At 34.1% G+C, this 15,579-nt stretch overlaps 3 protein-coding genes across 11 annotated transcripts in view; all 3 read right to left on the bottom strand.

The window, feature by feature from the left end:
- The window catches only part of LOC141606452 (F-box/kelch-repeat protein At3g23880-like), a 157,796-nt gene that overhangs the window by 88,873 nt on the left and 53,344 nt on the right, over positions 1-15,579 (bottom strand). The window lies entirely within an intron of this gene.
- LOC141608629 (F-box/kelch-repeat protein At3g23880-like) lies at positions 1,642-2,673 on the bottom strand. Its single transcript, XM_074427971.1, has one exon. It carries the CDS (start codon positions 2,671-2,673, stop codon positions 1,642-1,644), a length of 1,032 nt encoding a protein of 343 aa, XP_074284072.1.
- Positions 11,747-12,949, bottom strand: LOC141608631 (F-box/kelch-repeat protein At3g23880-like). The gene has a single exon (XM_074427972.1). It carries the CDS (start codon positions 12,947-12,949, stop codon positions 11,747-11,749), a length of 1,203 nt encoding a protein of 400 aa, XP_074284073.1.

The following is a 15,579-nucleotide window of genomic DNA, read 5'->3' on the forward strand; positions in this document are numbered from 1 at the left end:
TGATCGTGCTTTTATTTTACTAAATCATTTCCTGCGTGCCCTTAGCTGTGTTATCCCTAATCGTTGACATATGCCGGCTTAAATCATTAATTGAGTTTATTAATGGAAAATGCACGTCGTTTTGTAGTTTTTTTTTTAATTTTTTTTTTTAGTGGCAATTATTAATGTGCATTTTAATTTCACATTATTTAAAATTATTTACAATCCCAGGTGTTATAACAAAAGTAAGAAAGACGAATAAAGAACGATAAATAAAGCAACGCACAGATTTACGTAGTTCACTAACGGTATGTTAGCTACATCCACAGGGCAGAAGGGGGAGAGTTTTATTGATATGTAAGGAGTTTTCAGATTACAAATTCAGACGTTATGATAAGCATGACTGCGAGACCCCCGCATAGTTGTTCAAAGCGCCGACTAACAGAATAAAGACACAAACCCAACACTAGTTTTTTTTTTTTCACGTGTGGAAACACCAGGACCAGCTTCTTGAACCAACAATTCTCGAATGGAATGCTTAGGAACAATCTTTTTTTATATAAAATTACAAAAAAAACAGTAAGTCGCCTCTGAAAGAGACCACCTCTCTTAAGAATTTGTGTACATATAATATTGTTGTTATTGTTATTGTTATTATTATTGTTGTTGTTGTGGTGGTTGTTGTTGTGGTGGTTGTTGTCGACGACATCGATGTTGTTTAAGTGTCTCTTAATAAGCTTTATTGAGAGACCATTGTACAATTTTAAGAAAAAGTGGTACTAAAGGTAATAAAATATGTACAAATCATGATTATTGATAAAATGGGTACATTTATTATGTAAATAGGTACGAAAGTACTATGATAAGATCAACAACAAAAGGGATACGAAATATAAATAAAAGGGTACGAAAGATTGGTCTCTCAATAACTTAGTAAGAGACCGTCTCTCCAAAGTTTTAGTGTAGTTTCAATACTTCAATACAATAAGCCTAGATATACTTGAGCAAGTGTAGAAGTTCAACTAAGCCTAGATTTATTACTTAATGCCTTCAGCAATTAAGTACAGAGTATGTTTAAAAATACCAAATACTTATATTTAAGAAGCAAAGGTTAGTTGTTCGAATCCTAATTCTTGGACATCGTTGTAACAGAAGACGACGACATAAAACTAGCAGAATTACTGACAGTCTTAATTTCCAACTTTTTTATCATCAAAGTCATTAATGAAGTGTACATTATAGGCGACGAACTTGTCCATAACCCTCTCGTCATTTCCTCCTACTCAAGAGAAGATGAGTCCAAGTGACATATTGCTAAAGGTAAATCATCATTTTGTAAATTTCCTATAGAAAATGATGAGATAAAACATAAAAACGTAGAAGGCCTGAACTAGAGAAAAACATTCTAAACAAACACAAACCCATGTGCGCAACAATCTTATAAAAGTTATAATAAGCGTATTTTGTTGGTCTGGCGATAAATTAATGGAATGTAGACATTAAACAAGCCAAGGAGCGAGCAAGGGAACAACTAATGTATATATCCTTCTGAAGGCTCAATGGGGAACGGCGAAAGTAGGCTTGGAACATATCTTGATATCTCAATCAACTTATTAAACCTCAAAAGCATTTTGTATTTCATAGGTCTCGTACTTGTGTCAACTATCCAAGCGTTCTATTGAAACCCTTTGCCTTGTAACCCAATGACCCTGTCACAAAAAAATTGCCAGTCTTTGTAAACCCGATCATTTCAGAGTCCTCGTCTAAATTCAACTCCTCTGGTAAATCAATAGATTTCACTATTGCAGGAGGTTCCAATATGTGCATTACATCTGAGAACTGTGATTCACAGTATATAATGCTCAAACACCCACTCATAACTCCCAACATGTCTGACCTATCAAGGTCCATATTATAAATTACGTCAAACCTCTCAACCACTAAATCAAAGCTAAGAAGTAAATCGCCGGCTTCCTCACTATAAGCATACCAATATAACTTTTCATTAACAAGCAATGCTTGTCCAAAAACCGAGATATGATCATTACCAAAATCAATTTTTCTCCACGTATTTTCCCTCAGAGAGAAGATACAAACAATACAATCACTTATTTTATTTTTTTGATATGCTATCAAAATTCCGACATATTTGTAGTCATCAATAGAGGATGCATATCCAAATCCAGAAGCTACGTAAACATAATTGGCTTTATCAAAATGCTTTCTATACCCATGTGGCCCATACTTTTTCAGGTTTCGAGTAGCCGGGTTCCATAAAATGAAGTATTGAGCAGAAGCAGAGGTTAAACAAATCAACCCATTGCAGGATCCAGTAAGTTCGAGAGTGTCTTTCTCGACCGAAAACCCAGGGTCGAGTTTAACAAAATTATCTTTAAAATTACCAGAAATTTGATCATCGTCGTAAGAAAAAACGTAAAAACTCGTAAAATCCATGATAAATAAGGTGTTAACAGGAGCAGAAGGGTGAGAAAATGGGGATTTGATAAGGTGGGCATTGGCGAAATCAGAAGAAGAAAGAGTAGAATACCATTGTTTCGATACCGACTTAAATCGAAGAACGGATTTGACGGGCAATCTTGTAAGTATTTCTTCAATTATCAGATCCTCATGGAGGTAGCTTTGTTGCGGAATCATATGCTTCTTCTTGGAATTATGCAGGTCTTTGTCTCCCATTTTGTAATTTGTTAAGGATGACAGTAAAGTGAAGAGAAAAGGGAGGTGGTGACTGACTAACTGACGTAGAATTAGGGTTTGTTTTTATTGGCTTTGGCATGTAGCTATACTTGCACACGGGAAAATCAATCCGAATTCGAAAAATCGATTGAAAATATTTTAATTGACAATGATTGAACACCCAATATATTTAACCTGAAATAGTATCCTAAACCCAATTCAATACGAACTGAACCGAATTAAAACCGAATTCAAAATAGCAGATGATATTTGATTCTAAATACAAATGAACAAATATGAATAGAACCGACTGACTTTATACAACCAGTTGTATATAAGTATTGTACAACCAAGGTAAATGGCTGAACTCAGATACTTTCTAATAAAGCTCATATTCTTTAATATAAAAGTTCAGATACTTTATTATAAACATACTTTATTATAAAGCTTAGATTCTACACCGTACAACTGGTGTATAGTCCATGAATTGGGTTTTACACTAATCTATTGTAAAACGGGATCTTTTAGTAATCACTTCTACATACCAACTAATATAGTTGTGTTTGGATCCGTTTTACAATTATATTAATGTAAAACCGCATTACACAAGAATTGAATAACTCGAGTTAGTCTTGTCCCGTGTACCTTTAGGTGGAATAAGCTTAATATAGCCATAATGTACATGATCCGCTTGTTGTTCTCGACTTGCAAACTACTCCGTATAAAGAACTTCTTTAATGAAACTTGAGTATTTACATCACAGTATCATTCAATATCTTTAAATAGACCACAGTGCAACCAGTTACAGATTGAGGATATCGACGATGGAGTTTCGATTTTATGCATAATATTTTTCATAAGCTATAAATTTTTTTTTTTTTTTTTGGTGCTAAAGAGGGGCAAAGCCCCGAAAATTAACTACGAGCTATTACACGGGGAATAGCTACCCCAAAAATGTCTTCCCTAAGAATAGGACTAAAATCGCTAGTAGGATAATTCAAATGCGTAATTAAAGTACTGGAGTTGACTCCTTTATTTGCGAGGAAGTCGGCCGCTTTGTTGGCTTCTCTATATGAATGTTCCAGCTTGACTGTCCAATGATTTGTAGCTATCAATTCTTTGCATCTCTTGACGATAAACTTCAGACCGTTGCTTACTAGTTGGTCTTCGTTAATAAGGCTAACACAAGGGGAGTTGTCCATATGGATCAGAAGCTTTGAGATATTGATAATATCTCATAAGCTATAAATTATAATATTGCTACTTTATTGTTGATATTGATAATCTAAAACTAATATTGTCGTTTCTTCTGTATAAAATTATTGTACATCATAGTGACATACAATGTCTTTTAAACAAGCCAAGGTGAAACCAGCTGCGGATATCGATGATGGCCTGATGGGCTTTCGATTTTATGCATAATATTTTTCTTAAGCTACAATCGCTACTTTATACTATTAATATAATCTAAAACTAATACTCCGTATTCTCTATTCTTCAAAAATAATAAAATCAATGTATTACTGCTATGACAAATATTTTTGAATTGGAACAAAAACAAGGCACGAAAACTAAAAAACAAACGTGTTATAATACCGCCATATGGTACTAGTAAAAAAACTCCAACAAACATGTGCACGCAGAATTAATAGAATGAGGCAGTTAGAAAAACCCTAATAGGATAGTTATTAGGAATGAATAAGAGATATGGTATATATATATGTGTGCCATAAGGGCACACGTTAGAAAAACCCTTATAAGAGCAAGTACAATGGTTTAGTTTAGGGACTTGCTTGCAATTTCTTAAAATTGCAAGCTAGTGGCTAAACCATTGGAGATAGCCAAGTAGACTTGCTTTGGTTGAGCAACTAGCTTCATTAGGCTAGTAGCTTAAGTGGTCCCACTAAAAAAAACAACTAATAAGAAATTAATTGGGTTCAATCAAGCTAGTATAAACAAGGCTAAACCATTGTACAAGTTTGGTAGTTGTAGCTTAACATTTGATGTGGCAAAGGTAAGCTAGTTGCAACTAGCTTACCATTGGACTTGCTCTAAATATCGTTACTTTACTATTGATATTTATTTAGTAGGAAGGAATAAGAAATATGATATATATATCTTAGCGTATAAGTTATATTATATTATTGTAAGATAGTACGAACAATTGGTCTCCCTTGTGACGGGTTACCATTTGTGGCGGATATTTTGTGAGTTAAAATGGTAACAAAATGGGTTAGTGGAGAAAGGGGACCACATAAATAGTGTTGCAGAGAGAGAAAAAGTGGGTACTTTGTGAGGTAAAATGGTATCCGTCACTCAAGAGTGACGGATATGTGCCGTCACAAATGAGATTTTGTGTAGTACGAAATATATTGTAGATCTAGAGTTAGGTTTGGGTCATTACTATAAAAAAATCGAGGAAATTAGGGTTTCGAAAAAAAAAAAGATTCGAAAAAATCGAATCGAAGATGGTAGAATCAAAGAGGGGGATGAAGAGATCACGGGATGTTGGTAATAATTCAACGAATTGGGGTGGTAATATATTGGTTGAAAAATCAAACGCAATGGATGTATCAGATTTCTACGTGGTTAATTTGAAAGGAAATATTCAGGATAACAAAATTGGTGGATCTTTGTTGAATAGGCATGCGATTGGGTCTGTATTGGGTAAGGTTGGATTTGGAATGAAGACGACGTTGTTTGCAATCGGGGGGTCAACGAAGAACAAGCAAGATGACGTGGACGTGGACGTGGACGGAGACGTCATTCACTCGGGGGTCTCATATTACGACGCCTCATCGCAAAATAAGAAGTGGAAGGATCTACCTGCTAATAAAACAAACGTATTCCTGATCGTGTTAAACCCAAGTGTGTTTCACTCGGCTCTAAAATCTTCGTCTTTGGTGGAGTTCGCGTTATTTCCGACTATTTTGGTGAGTTCTACGACACGGCCTACAAGGGTGATACTAATAGGTGGCGTCCCATACTCATACCACCCACCGTACCTGTTGATTTGCGTGCATGCTTCATATCCGACCCAATCAACAATCGCATACTCTGCATATTTCCTAGAACCTCATCCCGATCAACGCGTATCTGATCAGCGTTGGGCTTTTATTCACTGCTATAATAAGGACGTACCTCTATATGGATATCCCTTCTTGTTAGCCAATGCCCCAATCCTGGACGACGTCCTCTTGTTATATAATAATTATAGACAGACGTACATTGCGTACGATATCCTAACCAATCAAACCATCTCGGTGTCGTGGTCATCGTACAGACCCTTTGGTCCTAGAGACCTTTCCCGGCACACTTTTGATGTTTTGTTATCTTTAGGGAATGACGTCCTCTGCTTGCCTGGTGTTGGAGAAACGGAATTTGATCGTACTAAAGTTGTACTTTTATTTTACCGATTTTGTGTCGAGTGGCACCGTCAACCTTGTAAGGGGGTCGTCATTACACCACTCCAAGTCCACCGTATTCCGGTCCAAGGTTTCAACTTTGTCTCTCATTTTCTGCCCCTCTAGGTCGCCTTCGTAATGATAATAATGGGAAAAAATTTACGGCTACTTTCTGTTTTTTAATTAGAACACTTATTATTATTTTAAGATTGACAGATTTCCTAATTCTAATACAGTACAAGGTTGAAAATAATTAATTCTTCAAAGTTTCCTAATTCAAATGTAATAATTAATTAAATAATAATTTTTTATGTACGGCAATTTTACACACAAATAGTATTATACAACCAATTGCATATAAGCATTGCACAACCAAGGTATAAGAATGCAAACTAATATGTATTTTTTCTGAGCTAATTCAAAGTTCATATTTTTAATGTGTAAATAGCTAAACTTAAACATACTTTATTATAAAGCTCAGATACTACACCGTACAACTGGTACATCTGGTTGTATAGTCTATGAATTGGGTTTTACACTAATCCATCATAAAACGGGATCTTTTAGTAATCACTTCTACATACCCACTATTATGATTGCGTTTTGATCCGTTTTACAATTATATTAATGTAAAACTGCATTAGACAAGAATTGTATAACTCGAGTTAGTCTTGTCCCGTGTACATTTATGTGGAATAAGCTTAATATAGCCATAATGTACATGATCCGCTTGTTCTTCTCGACTTGTAAACTACTCCGTATAAAGAACTTCTTTAATGAAACTTCAGTATTTACATCACAGTATCATTCAATATCTTTAAATAAACCACGGTGCAACCAGTTATAGATTGAGGATATCGACGATGGAGTTTCGATTTTATGCATAATATTTTTCATAAGCTATAAATTATATTATCACTACTTTACTATTGATATTGATAATCTAAAACTAATATTGTCGTCTCTTCTGTATAAAATTATTGTACATCATAGTGGCATACAATACCGACGATGTGTTTTCAATTTTATGCATAATATTTTTCTTAAGCTACAATCGCCACTTTATACTATTAATATAATCTAAAACTAATACTCCGCATTCTCTATTCTTCAAAAATAATAAAATTAATGTATTACTGCTATGACAAATATTTTTGAATCGGAACAAAAACAAGAACCGAAAACTTAAAAACAAAACTGGTACTAGTAAAAAAAACTCCAACAACATTACGCAGAATTAATAGAAGGACACTACGCTAGTACGCTATACTAAACGGATCGAGTATTAATTTTATCCTTCCTTCAATGGAACCCCCCCATAAAAACTACGTCTGGGAACAACGCGTTGTATCTTTGCCTCGGAAGGCTCCTTAATAAGAAAAGGCGAAACTAGGCTAGGAACATATCTTGCAAAGTTAATAAACTTATGAAACTTATAGTCATCAATTATCAATAGATGATGCATACCCAAATCCACTAATAGTTATAAGTTCATCACACCTATATGCACTAACAATATCATGATCAAGTAAGTACCAATCTGCCTTATATTTGTGCATGTTGCCAGTAGCCGGGTTCCATATAATGAAGTAGTCACCATGTTTTGGGTTAAACAGATTAACCCATTGCAACCGCCTATAAATTCGGGATAATTTTTCTTGGCGCGAAAGGGCACTTCTATTTCAACCAAACTATCTTCAAAATTATCAGAAACTTGATCATCATCGTAAGAAAAAAGATAATAATTATTACGACACTGGATAAACAAGGTGTTAACGGGATCAGAAGGATGAGAGAATGGGGATTTCATAAAGTGAGAAATAGCAAATTTGGAAGAAGAAATTATAGAATACCATTGTTTTGAGACAGACTTAATTTGAATAAGAAATTTAATCGGCAATTTTACAAGTATTTCTTCAATTATGAGATCATCAAAGACATAGCTTTGTTGCTCAATGATTTGCTCTTTGTCTCCCATATTTGTTCGGTTTATTAATTTAACGTAAGGGTTGGGATTATTTTGCCCACATGCATGGCCTTAAAAAAACTGGCTTATATATTGATGGAGAGGTCGGATTTCGGTAAAGTTTTTGGTAAAATTTACAGCTACTTTCAGTGTTTCGATTAGAACACTTATTATTATTCTAACATAATAATTAACAGTTTTCCCTAAATCTAATACAAATTCGAAAATAATTAATTCTCCAAAGTTTCCTAATTCTCCAAAGTATCAATCAATCCATCAATCAATCAATACTATATATTAAATCTAGAAATCAAGAGTTGCAATGCAATTAAAGAAAGTTATACAAATTAATTATACTATATAGTTTTAAAGCAATAGCACCGTGTGATGGGCCCGATTAAGGGATCTCAATGCAAATATTATATAGTTTGGGTTAAAATTAAATTATATAGAAGCTTGGTAATTTTCCTAAACATGGTCAATTTCCTTAAAATAAAATAATTAATTAAGGTCAATTTCTTTAAAATAAAATAATTAATTAAGATGGTCAATTTGAATAAGACTAAAAGAAAGAAAATGCTTGGTAATTTTCCTAAATATTTATAGAAGTCTAGGAGATGGTCAAATTCCTTAAAATAAAATAATTAATTTGTGTAAACACGCATACTTATGGTATTAATTATTATCATCATAAAATTATGTATTAAATTGAAATTCTACGAAATTTTATTAAACTTTATATTTTATTAGATGTATAGATGTTAATTATTTAACATACAAAAATATAATAAGTATGTTATAAATAAGTTAGATTTCATAATATATAATATTGCATAATTCTTTCGATTTGATTTAATGCATAATCCTCTTAAAATTGCATACCTAAGTAATAAAAGTAATTTCGTCAGTAAAGAAAAGAATTGTAATAACATTGGATATAGTTATATGATAGTAATCACGCATTTGAATAGAAAAAATATCAGCGAGATTAGTGAAAGTGGTAGAAAAAACAACGGGAGTAGTAAAATAATCAATATTAATGCGGTAATAGTGAAAGTAACAATAATTACGGCGAGAGTGGTGAAATTATCAATATTAATGCGGCAGTAGTGAAAGTAACAATAAGTACGGCGGGAGTAGTGAAAGTAACAATGATTACGGGCAAGTAGTGAAATGTTATTACTATTGTTTTATTAATAAGAGTAAAATATTAATAGAGGGAGTAGTGAATTGTCTCAAAATTTATTTCCGTAATGGATATGTCTTAGGAAAATATATTAATGATAAATTTATGGGTTATACAACTTTAAGTAATTTTATTTAATGAAAAAGAAAATAATGGTAGGTAGAGAAAGCCCGGACGAAGCCGGACACTAATACAAGTTCCTTAATTTTAACAACCTTTGTTTTTTTTTTTGTCCAACGAAGCGCGCACTTAGTCGCATTACAATATAGGGGACGGAGAATTGAACCTGGGACCTATTGTCCACAATACCTCCGTCTTAACCATTAGACTAAGACATCTTCGGTAACAACCTTTGTATAATGTAATTTGTTTAGTATTAGTTTAATTTTAACAAATTGTACTTGTTAAATTTTGCCGACGGAGGGTCATTTATACAACTATAACATTGCTACTACTATGCTTGGTAACATGCCGGCGCAAGATGCAGACAATGTCACTAGAATGCTTGCAACTCACGGGACACAAGTATCTAGTCCAACCTTTTGAGGCCGATCATCCAAGCCCTCCACACCAACCTCCTCCTAGATATCATTTACGTTACTTGGAGCATAGAATTACATCTATCCATGAGAAGGATACACCTACCGGTTCAATTTCAAGATCAAAAACAAAGAGGACTCGCTCGAGATTGGGCTAATGTGTCAAGTAGTTTGATGGAATTGTTTAATTTGTATGAAGTTTAGTTTTATTTCAAAGTATGACTTTAGTTAAATTAGATGGAATTGTAGTACGAACTTTGTTGGCTTATTTTGTTGTCAGTGACATGAATTGCATTTCCGGATTTCAATGCCGTGTTTGGAGTGTGTATGTTTGGGCATGGTGAAGGTTTGTGCAGATGTGACGTGTGTATTCGCAGCCGTGTTTGTCATGGTAAAGGTTTGGGCATTGTGTTATATGTGTTTGCAACTTTTTTTTTTTTCAAATAAACAGGTAAAAACGCTAATATTCTAAACGGCTTATGTGGTTTACTTTTATTTTACGTGAAAATTATGGGAAGCCGCTAAGAATTTCAGCGGCTTGAGTGATTTTTGGGCAATTCTTGAGTCCAGTAGCTACTGGATTTTGGAAAGTGAATGTCTAGTGATATAAACAACAAAGCCGCTATGATTTTCAGCGGCTTACTACGTTCTATTTTTTTTAAAAAAAAAAACTTGACAGAGCCGCTATGATTCTCAGCGTCTTTGAGTGATTTTTGGGCAATTCTTGAGTCCAATAGCTACTAGATTTTAGAAAGTTAATAATGTCTAGTAATATAAACAGCAAAGCCGCTATGATTTTCAGCGGCTTAATACATTTTTTTTATAAAACTTGACAAAGCCGCTATGATTCTCAGCGGTTTTCCTGAAAATTAAAACACGATTTTACGTACTCCAGTAGCTACTGGATATGGTTAGCAGGGGCGTCTCAACTAATTCGGACGCCCCGTGCAAAATAAAAACGGAGGCCCTCAAAATTTGAGAAAATTAATAAAATACATAAAAATGGTTATGGCAAGGCTCGAACTTGGGTGGCTTGGGCAATTGAAACATGTTTTCACCAATGTGCTATCACACTTCAGTTAATATACATGGAGATTATTATGTATATATGACTAATGTTTTCATAATTTATACGAACACGAGGTCCAAAAATTTGGAGGCCCAGTTCAAGCGCTCAGCCCGCACTTGGTCATAGCCGCCCCTGATGGTTAGTGTGAATTTTTGATGAAGATTTGGTAAAGCCGCTAAGAAGATTCGTGGCTTTGTTGAAAGTCTGGGAAAAAAAGTGATGACGTGGACACCATAAACGTAAATAGTTTCAATTGAACGCTGATTACCTAATTACTTTGCTAATTAACGCTAATTAACCAAAAAATTCCACTTCTATGTTAACCAAACTATCTTCAAAATTATCAGAAATTTGATCATCATCATAAGAAAAAAAAGTAATAATTATTTTTACTCTAGATAAACAAGGAGTTAACAGCATAAGGATGAGACACGAGGGGTTTCATAAATTGGGTAAATAATTCCTATATAAGCAAGGCCGTCTAGTAATAAACTCATTTGGTAAATAATTAGCTGAATGTCGCTGTACTTACTAAAAAAGCCAGCATAAAAAGGCCAATACAAAAACACAAAGCTAGTACGCTATACTACAATAATTTCATCCTTGCTTCAATTGATAACCACAATATTATTATATATGGGTTATTAATGTATGCTTTTGGGGCACACATTAGAAAAACTCGTAATAAAATTATTGTATTGCTATTACAAATATTTTTGAATCGGAACAAAAACAAGGCCCAAAAAGTTAAAAACAAACGTGTTAAAATACTGACAATAAAGGTACGCTACGCTAGTACGCTATACTAAACGGATCGAGTATTAAATTTACATTATCCTTCTTTGAATGGATAAATCCCCCCATTAAAACTGCGTCTTGGAACAACGCGTTGTATCTTTGCTTCGAAGGCTACTTAATGAGAAGAGGTGAAATTAGGCTAGGAACATATCTTGCTATGTTAGTTAACTGAACATCAAACCTCAAAAGAGGTTTTGCACTTGTGTCAACTATCAATAGCCCTTTAAAATAGACGATTTCCTCCTCCTCCTCCTCCTCCTCCTCCTCCTCCTCCTCATTGGGTAGCCCGGCCTCCTCCTCATTGGGTAGCTCGGTCTCCTTCGTATATCCCATCGCAAAAAATTTGCCAGTCCTAGTAAACCCAACAATATGAGAGTACACGTCTAAGCTCAAGTCCTCTGGTATATCAATAGATTTTACAATTGCATCAGAGTCAACTATATGTATTAACTTATCACCGGTAAATATCACTTTATAGATGCACTCGCCCAAAAACCCTCCCATGTCTCCTAAACAGACCAAAGGCGACTTAATTGCGTTGAACCTCTCAGTCACCAAATCAAAGCTAACAATATAATAAAACTTGCCGAAAGCACCCCAATATAATTTTTCATTACTAAATACCGCTTGTCCATAAAGAGAGAAAAGTCTTTTATAATCAAATTCAATTTTTCTCCACTTATTTTCCCTAAAAGAGAACAAATAAACAATAGTATCTCCTCCTTTTTCCCAAGGCAGACTGACAACTTGAACATACTTATAGTCATCAATAGATGATGCATACCCAAATCCACATTCAATATCAAGATCATCATACCCATATGCACTAACAATATCTTGATCACCTATGTACCTATCTGACTTATATTTGTGCATTTGCCCGGTAGCCGGGTTCCATATAATGAAGTAGTCACCATGTTTTGGGGTTAAACATATTAACCCATTACAGCAGCCCGTAAGTTTAGGATAATATTTCTTGGCACGGAAAGGCACCTCTATTTCAACCAAACTATCTTCAAAATTATCAGAAATTTGATCATCGTCATAAGAAAAAAAGTAATAACTGTTTTCACACTGGATAAACAAGGTGTTAACAGGAGCGGAAGGCTGAGACAAGGGGGATTTCATAAAGTGGGTAATAGCAAATTCGGAAGAAGATATAATAGAATACCATTGTTTCGAAACAGACTTAAATCGAATAAGTGATTTGACGGGCAATCTTAGGAGTATTTCTTCAAATATCAAACCATCAAAGATGTAGCATTGTTGCTCAATCCCTTGTTTACTCTTAGCATTGGCCTCTTTGTCTCCCATACTGTCCGATCTTCTAACTGTAATTTAATTTGATGTTTATTAACTAAACGTAAGGTTTGAGATTGGTTTGCTATATAAATTGGCTTATATAATAGGGTTTTTAACGATGGAAAGGTCGAGACTCGGAAGGGTTTTTGGTATAAATTACGATTATTATTTACGACTACTTTCGCTTTTTCTATTAGAATTATGAAATTTTAGGAAATTAATTATTTTCAACTTTTATACTAGACTTAGGAAAATTATTATTTCATAATATTTATACACTTATTATTTTTAGATGCTTAGCTTTACAATTCCTTTTTTTTTAATAATTAGGATATTATGCCTTAATATTTGTAATTTGTAATTCTATTCAGATTAATTGATTCAGTTTCTATATTCTGCTAACTTGGTATACGTTGAGTGGTAATCTAATTTACCAAATATATTTTATTTAATAAGGAAGTCTCGCTATAAAACTATTTATGTAAATTTATTAGAAAAAAAAAACCAAGATATTTACGTATACGTTGTGACTTGCTTAAAGTTACGCAAAAATTAAAGAGAAACTAATGATTAACCTTATTCAGTCAGTGTGTGTATACAAGAAAATTAAAGAGAAAATATTTATGTAAATTCTCCTGATGCAGTCTGCTTCCTCTGTGGTACTGCTACAAAATCTGTGCACTTATTCAGTCAGTGAGTGTATACAAGAAGATTACTGCATTTATTGCGCTGCAAGCTAAGTTGAAGATTTCGTTGCCTGCTATTAATTTACTTGGGTGGATATCATCCAAACCATGGGCTAAGGTGAAGAAATGGGTTACTATTGCTTGGATCCATGCTGTGTACTACACTATTTGGAATCAACGGAATTGTGCAAGGCTTAATGGCTGTGTCATGCGTCCTGATATAGCTTTTAAGCAAGTTAGTAGCATACTTAAGTTTTGTGAGGACTTTTCAGATTACAGATTTAGACGGTATGACTGCTAGGTAGTGAAGGGACCGCGGTACATTACATGTAGCAGCGGAAGACAGAAATGCGGTCCTCCTGAGACCTATTGCATTTAAAAATTTATAAAACTGAATAAAGGGACACATACTTTATGTGTAGACAATAAATTGGTCTAACCCCGAAAATACGGAGTCTCTAGTCCACACCGATAGATAAACTAACGTTCTCAACCCTTGAGACGACCTCGGAATAAGAGAAAACGCTTTTCTCATTTTAGTGTATGTATAAGAGTAAGACGAAATCGAAACTCAATTCGATTGTACTTCAAAAATTCATGGCCACGCCTCCTATTTATTAGCAAAGCTTTCTTGGCCATCAAGGTACATCACGTGCACAAACATACAAGATTGGTGAAGTGAGTCATTTCCTTAACACTTAAGGGATGACTATCCATATGTGATATGACACGTATAAAAGCATGGCAATGCTAACAATTCCAATTTGAATTGCCAAGTGACATGCGTGTACGTGGACTTCATAGCCAATCACGTCTTGGTCTCTCATACAGACATTTATCCGATATTAAGTATATTTGCATGTTAGCGGACAATATAAAAATATGTCGTCGAGATTATTTACTTAATTGTCTCATAATAAATTAAATAACCGTAAACGTTAAATATCACATCGTAAGTGTGTGACCACATAGGTTCATCGCTAAACCGGTAATAATTAATCTCATTAACTATTAATCGAGGTTGGCGTCTAACAACACTCCCCAACGGCCGGATAGCGTGAATACCAATATTCACTGTACTCGAACCTGGTAAAGGATAATGTATTTATTTCCCTCCGTCGTTTCAACTCCGGATCATCTTAGGGTATGGTTTGACTGTCAAACCCCACTAGACAACCATTATGTTACATGTTAATCATTATTGGTCGGGAATGACTTTAAGAAACTCCTTTCTTAAATCATTCGTCTACCCTGGTAAAGGTTTTGATATGACCAATAAGATTAATGACAACATAGAGTTCAAACTCATTACCTTGAGCTGACGGATTCCATCTTGAATCACCACTAATTACATAGGTACTTAATTATACCCAATGACCATTCAACTAGCATTTTTACACACTAGGTGTCCGGTATCTAAGTACAATAAGTAGTCTATTAACTACAATGATGATCTCAGGTCAAAGGATAAAATATACAATTACTCCTTAAGAGAATTTCCACATTGACAGTGCATAGGTAATAATAACCATTTGGGAAATCTCACTGTTGATCACGTTCAATAATCATATCTCCATATGCATTATTTATATTATAACTTAATGAATGAGATCCATTAATACTCATCCTATGAGTAACGTTATCAATATATTGGTCTATCCGGATTATCATAGTCCCGTTCTGAAGATCCAACGACCAAGAACACTTTTAGACTAAACTTTATAATACTCGACTCTCATTATCATAATCTCCATTATGATGTCAAATATACCAGTTTAATCAAGGACTTATCATCGTATTAATACCTTAATAAGATAATAAGAAAAAGCCATCTAATTATTAATCTCCATTAATAATTACACTGTATGAAATTTGTTCAAAACGTTTCATAACGATTGCTCTGGGGCATAGTTCCAACAATCTCCCACTTGACCTAGAGGCAATCGGTCATGAACC

This window comes from Silene latifolia, chromosome 10, assembly GCF_048544455.1.
Source record: "Silene latifolia isolate original U9 population chromosome 10, ASM4854445v1, whole genome shotgun sequence".
Taxonomy (NCBI): Eukaryota; Viridiplantae; Streptophyta; class Magnoliopsida; order Caryophyllales; family Caryophyllaceae; genus Silene; species Silene latifolia.

Coding starts and splice junctions, on each gene's coding strand:
- LOC141608629 (XM_074427971.1), bottom strand. CDS start 2,673: ATGGGAGACAAAGACCTGCATAATTCCAAGAAGAAGCATATGATTCCG.
- LOC141608631 (XM_074427972.1), bottom strand. CDS start 12,949: ATGGGAGACAAAGAGGCCAATGCTAAGAGTAAACAAGGGATTGAGCAA.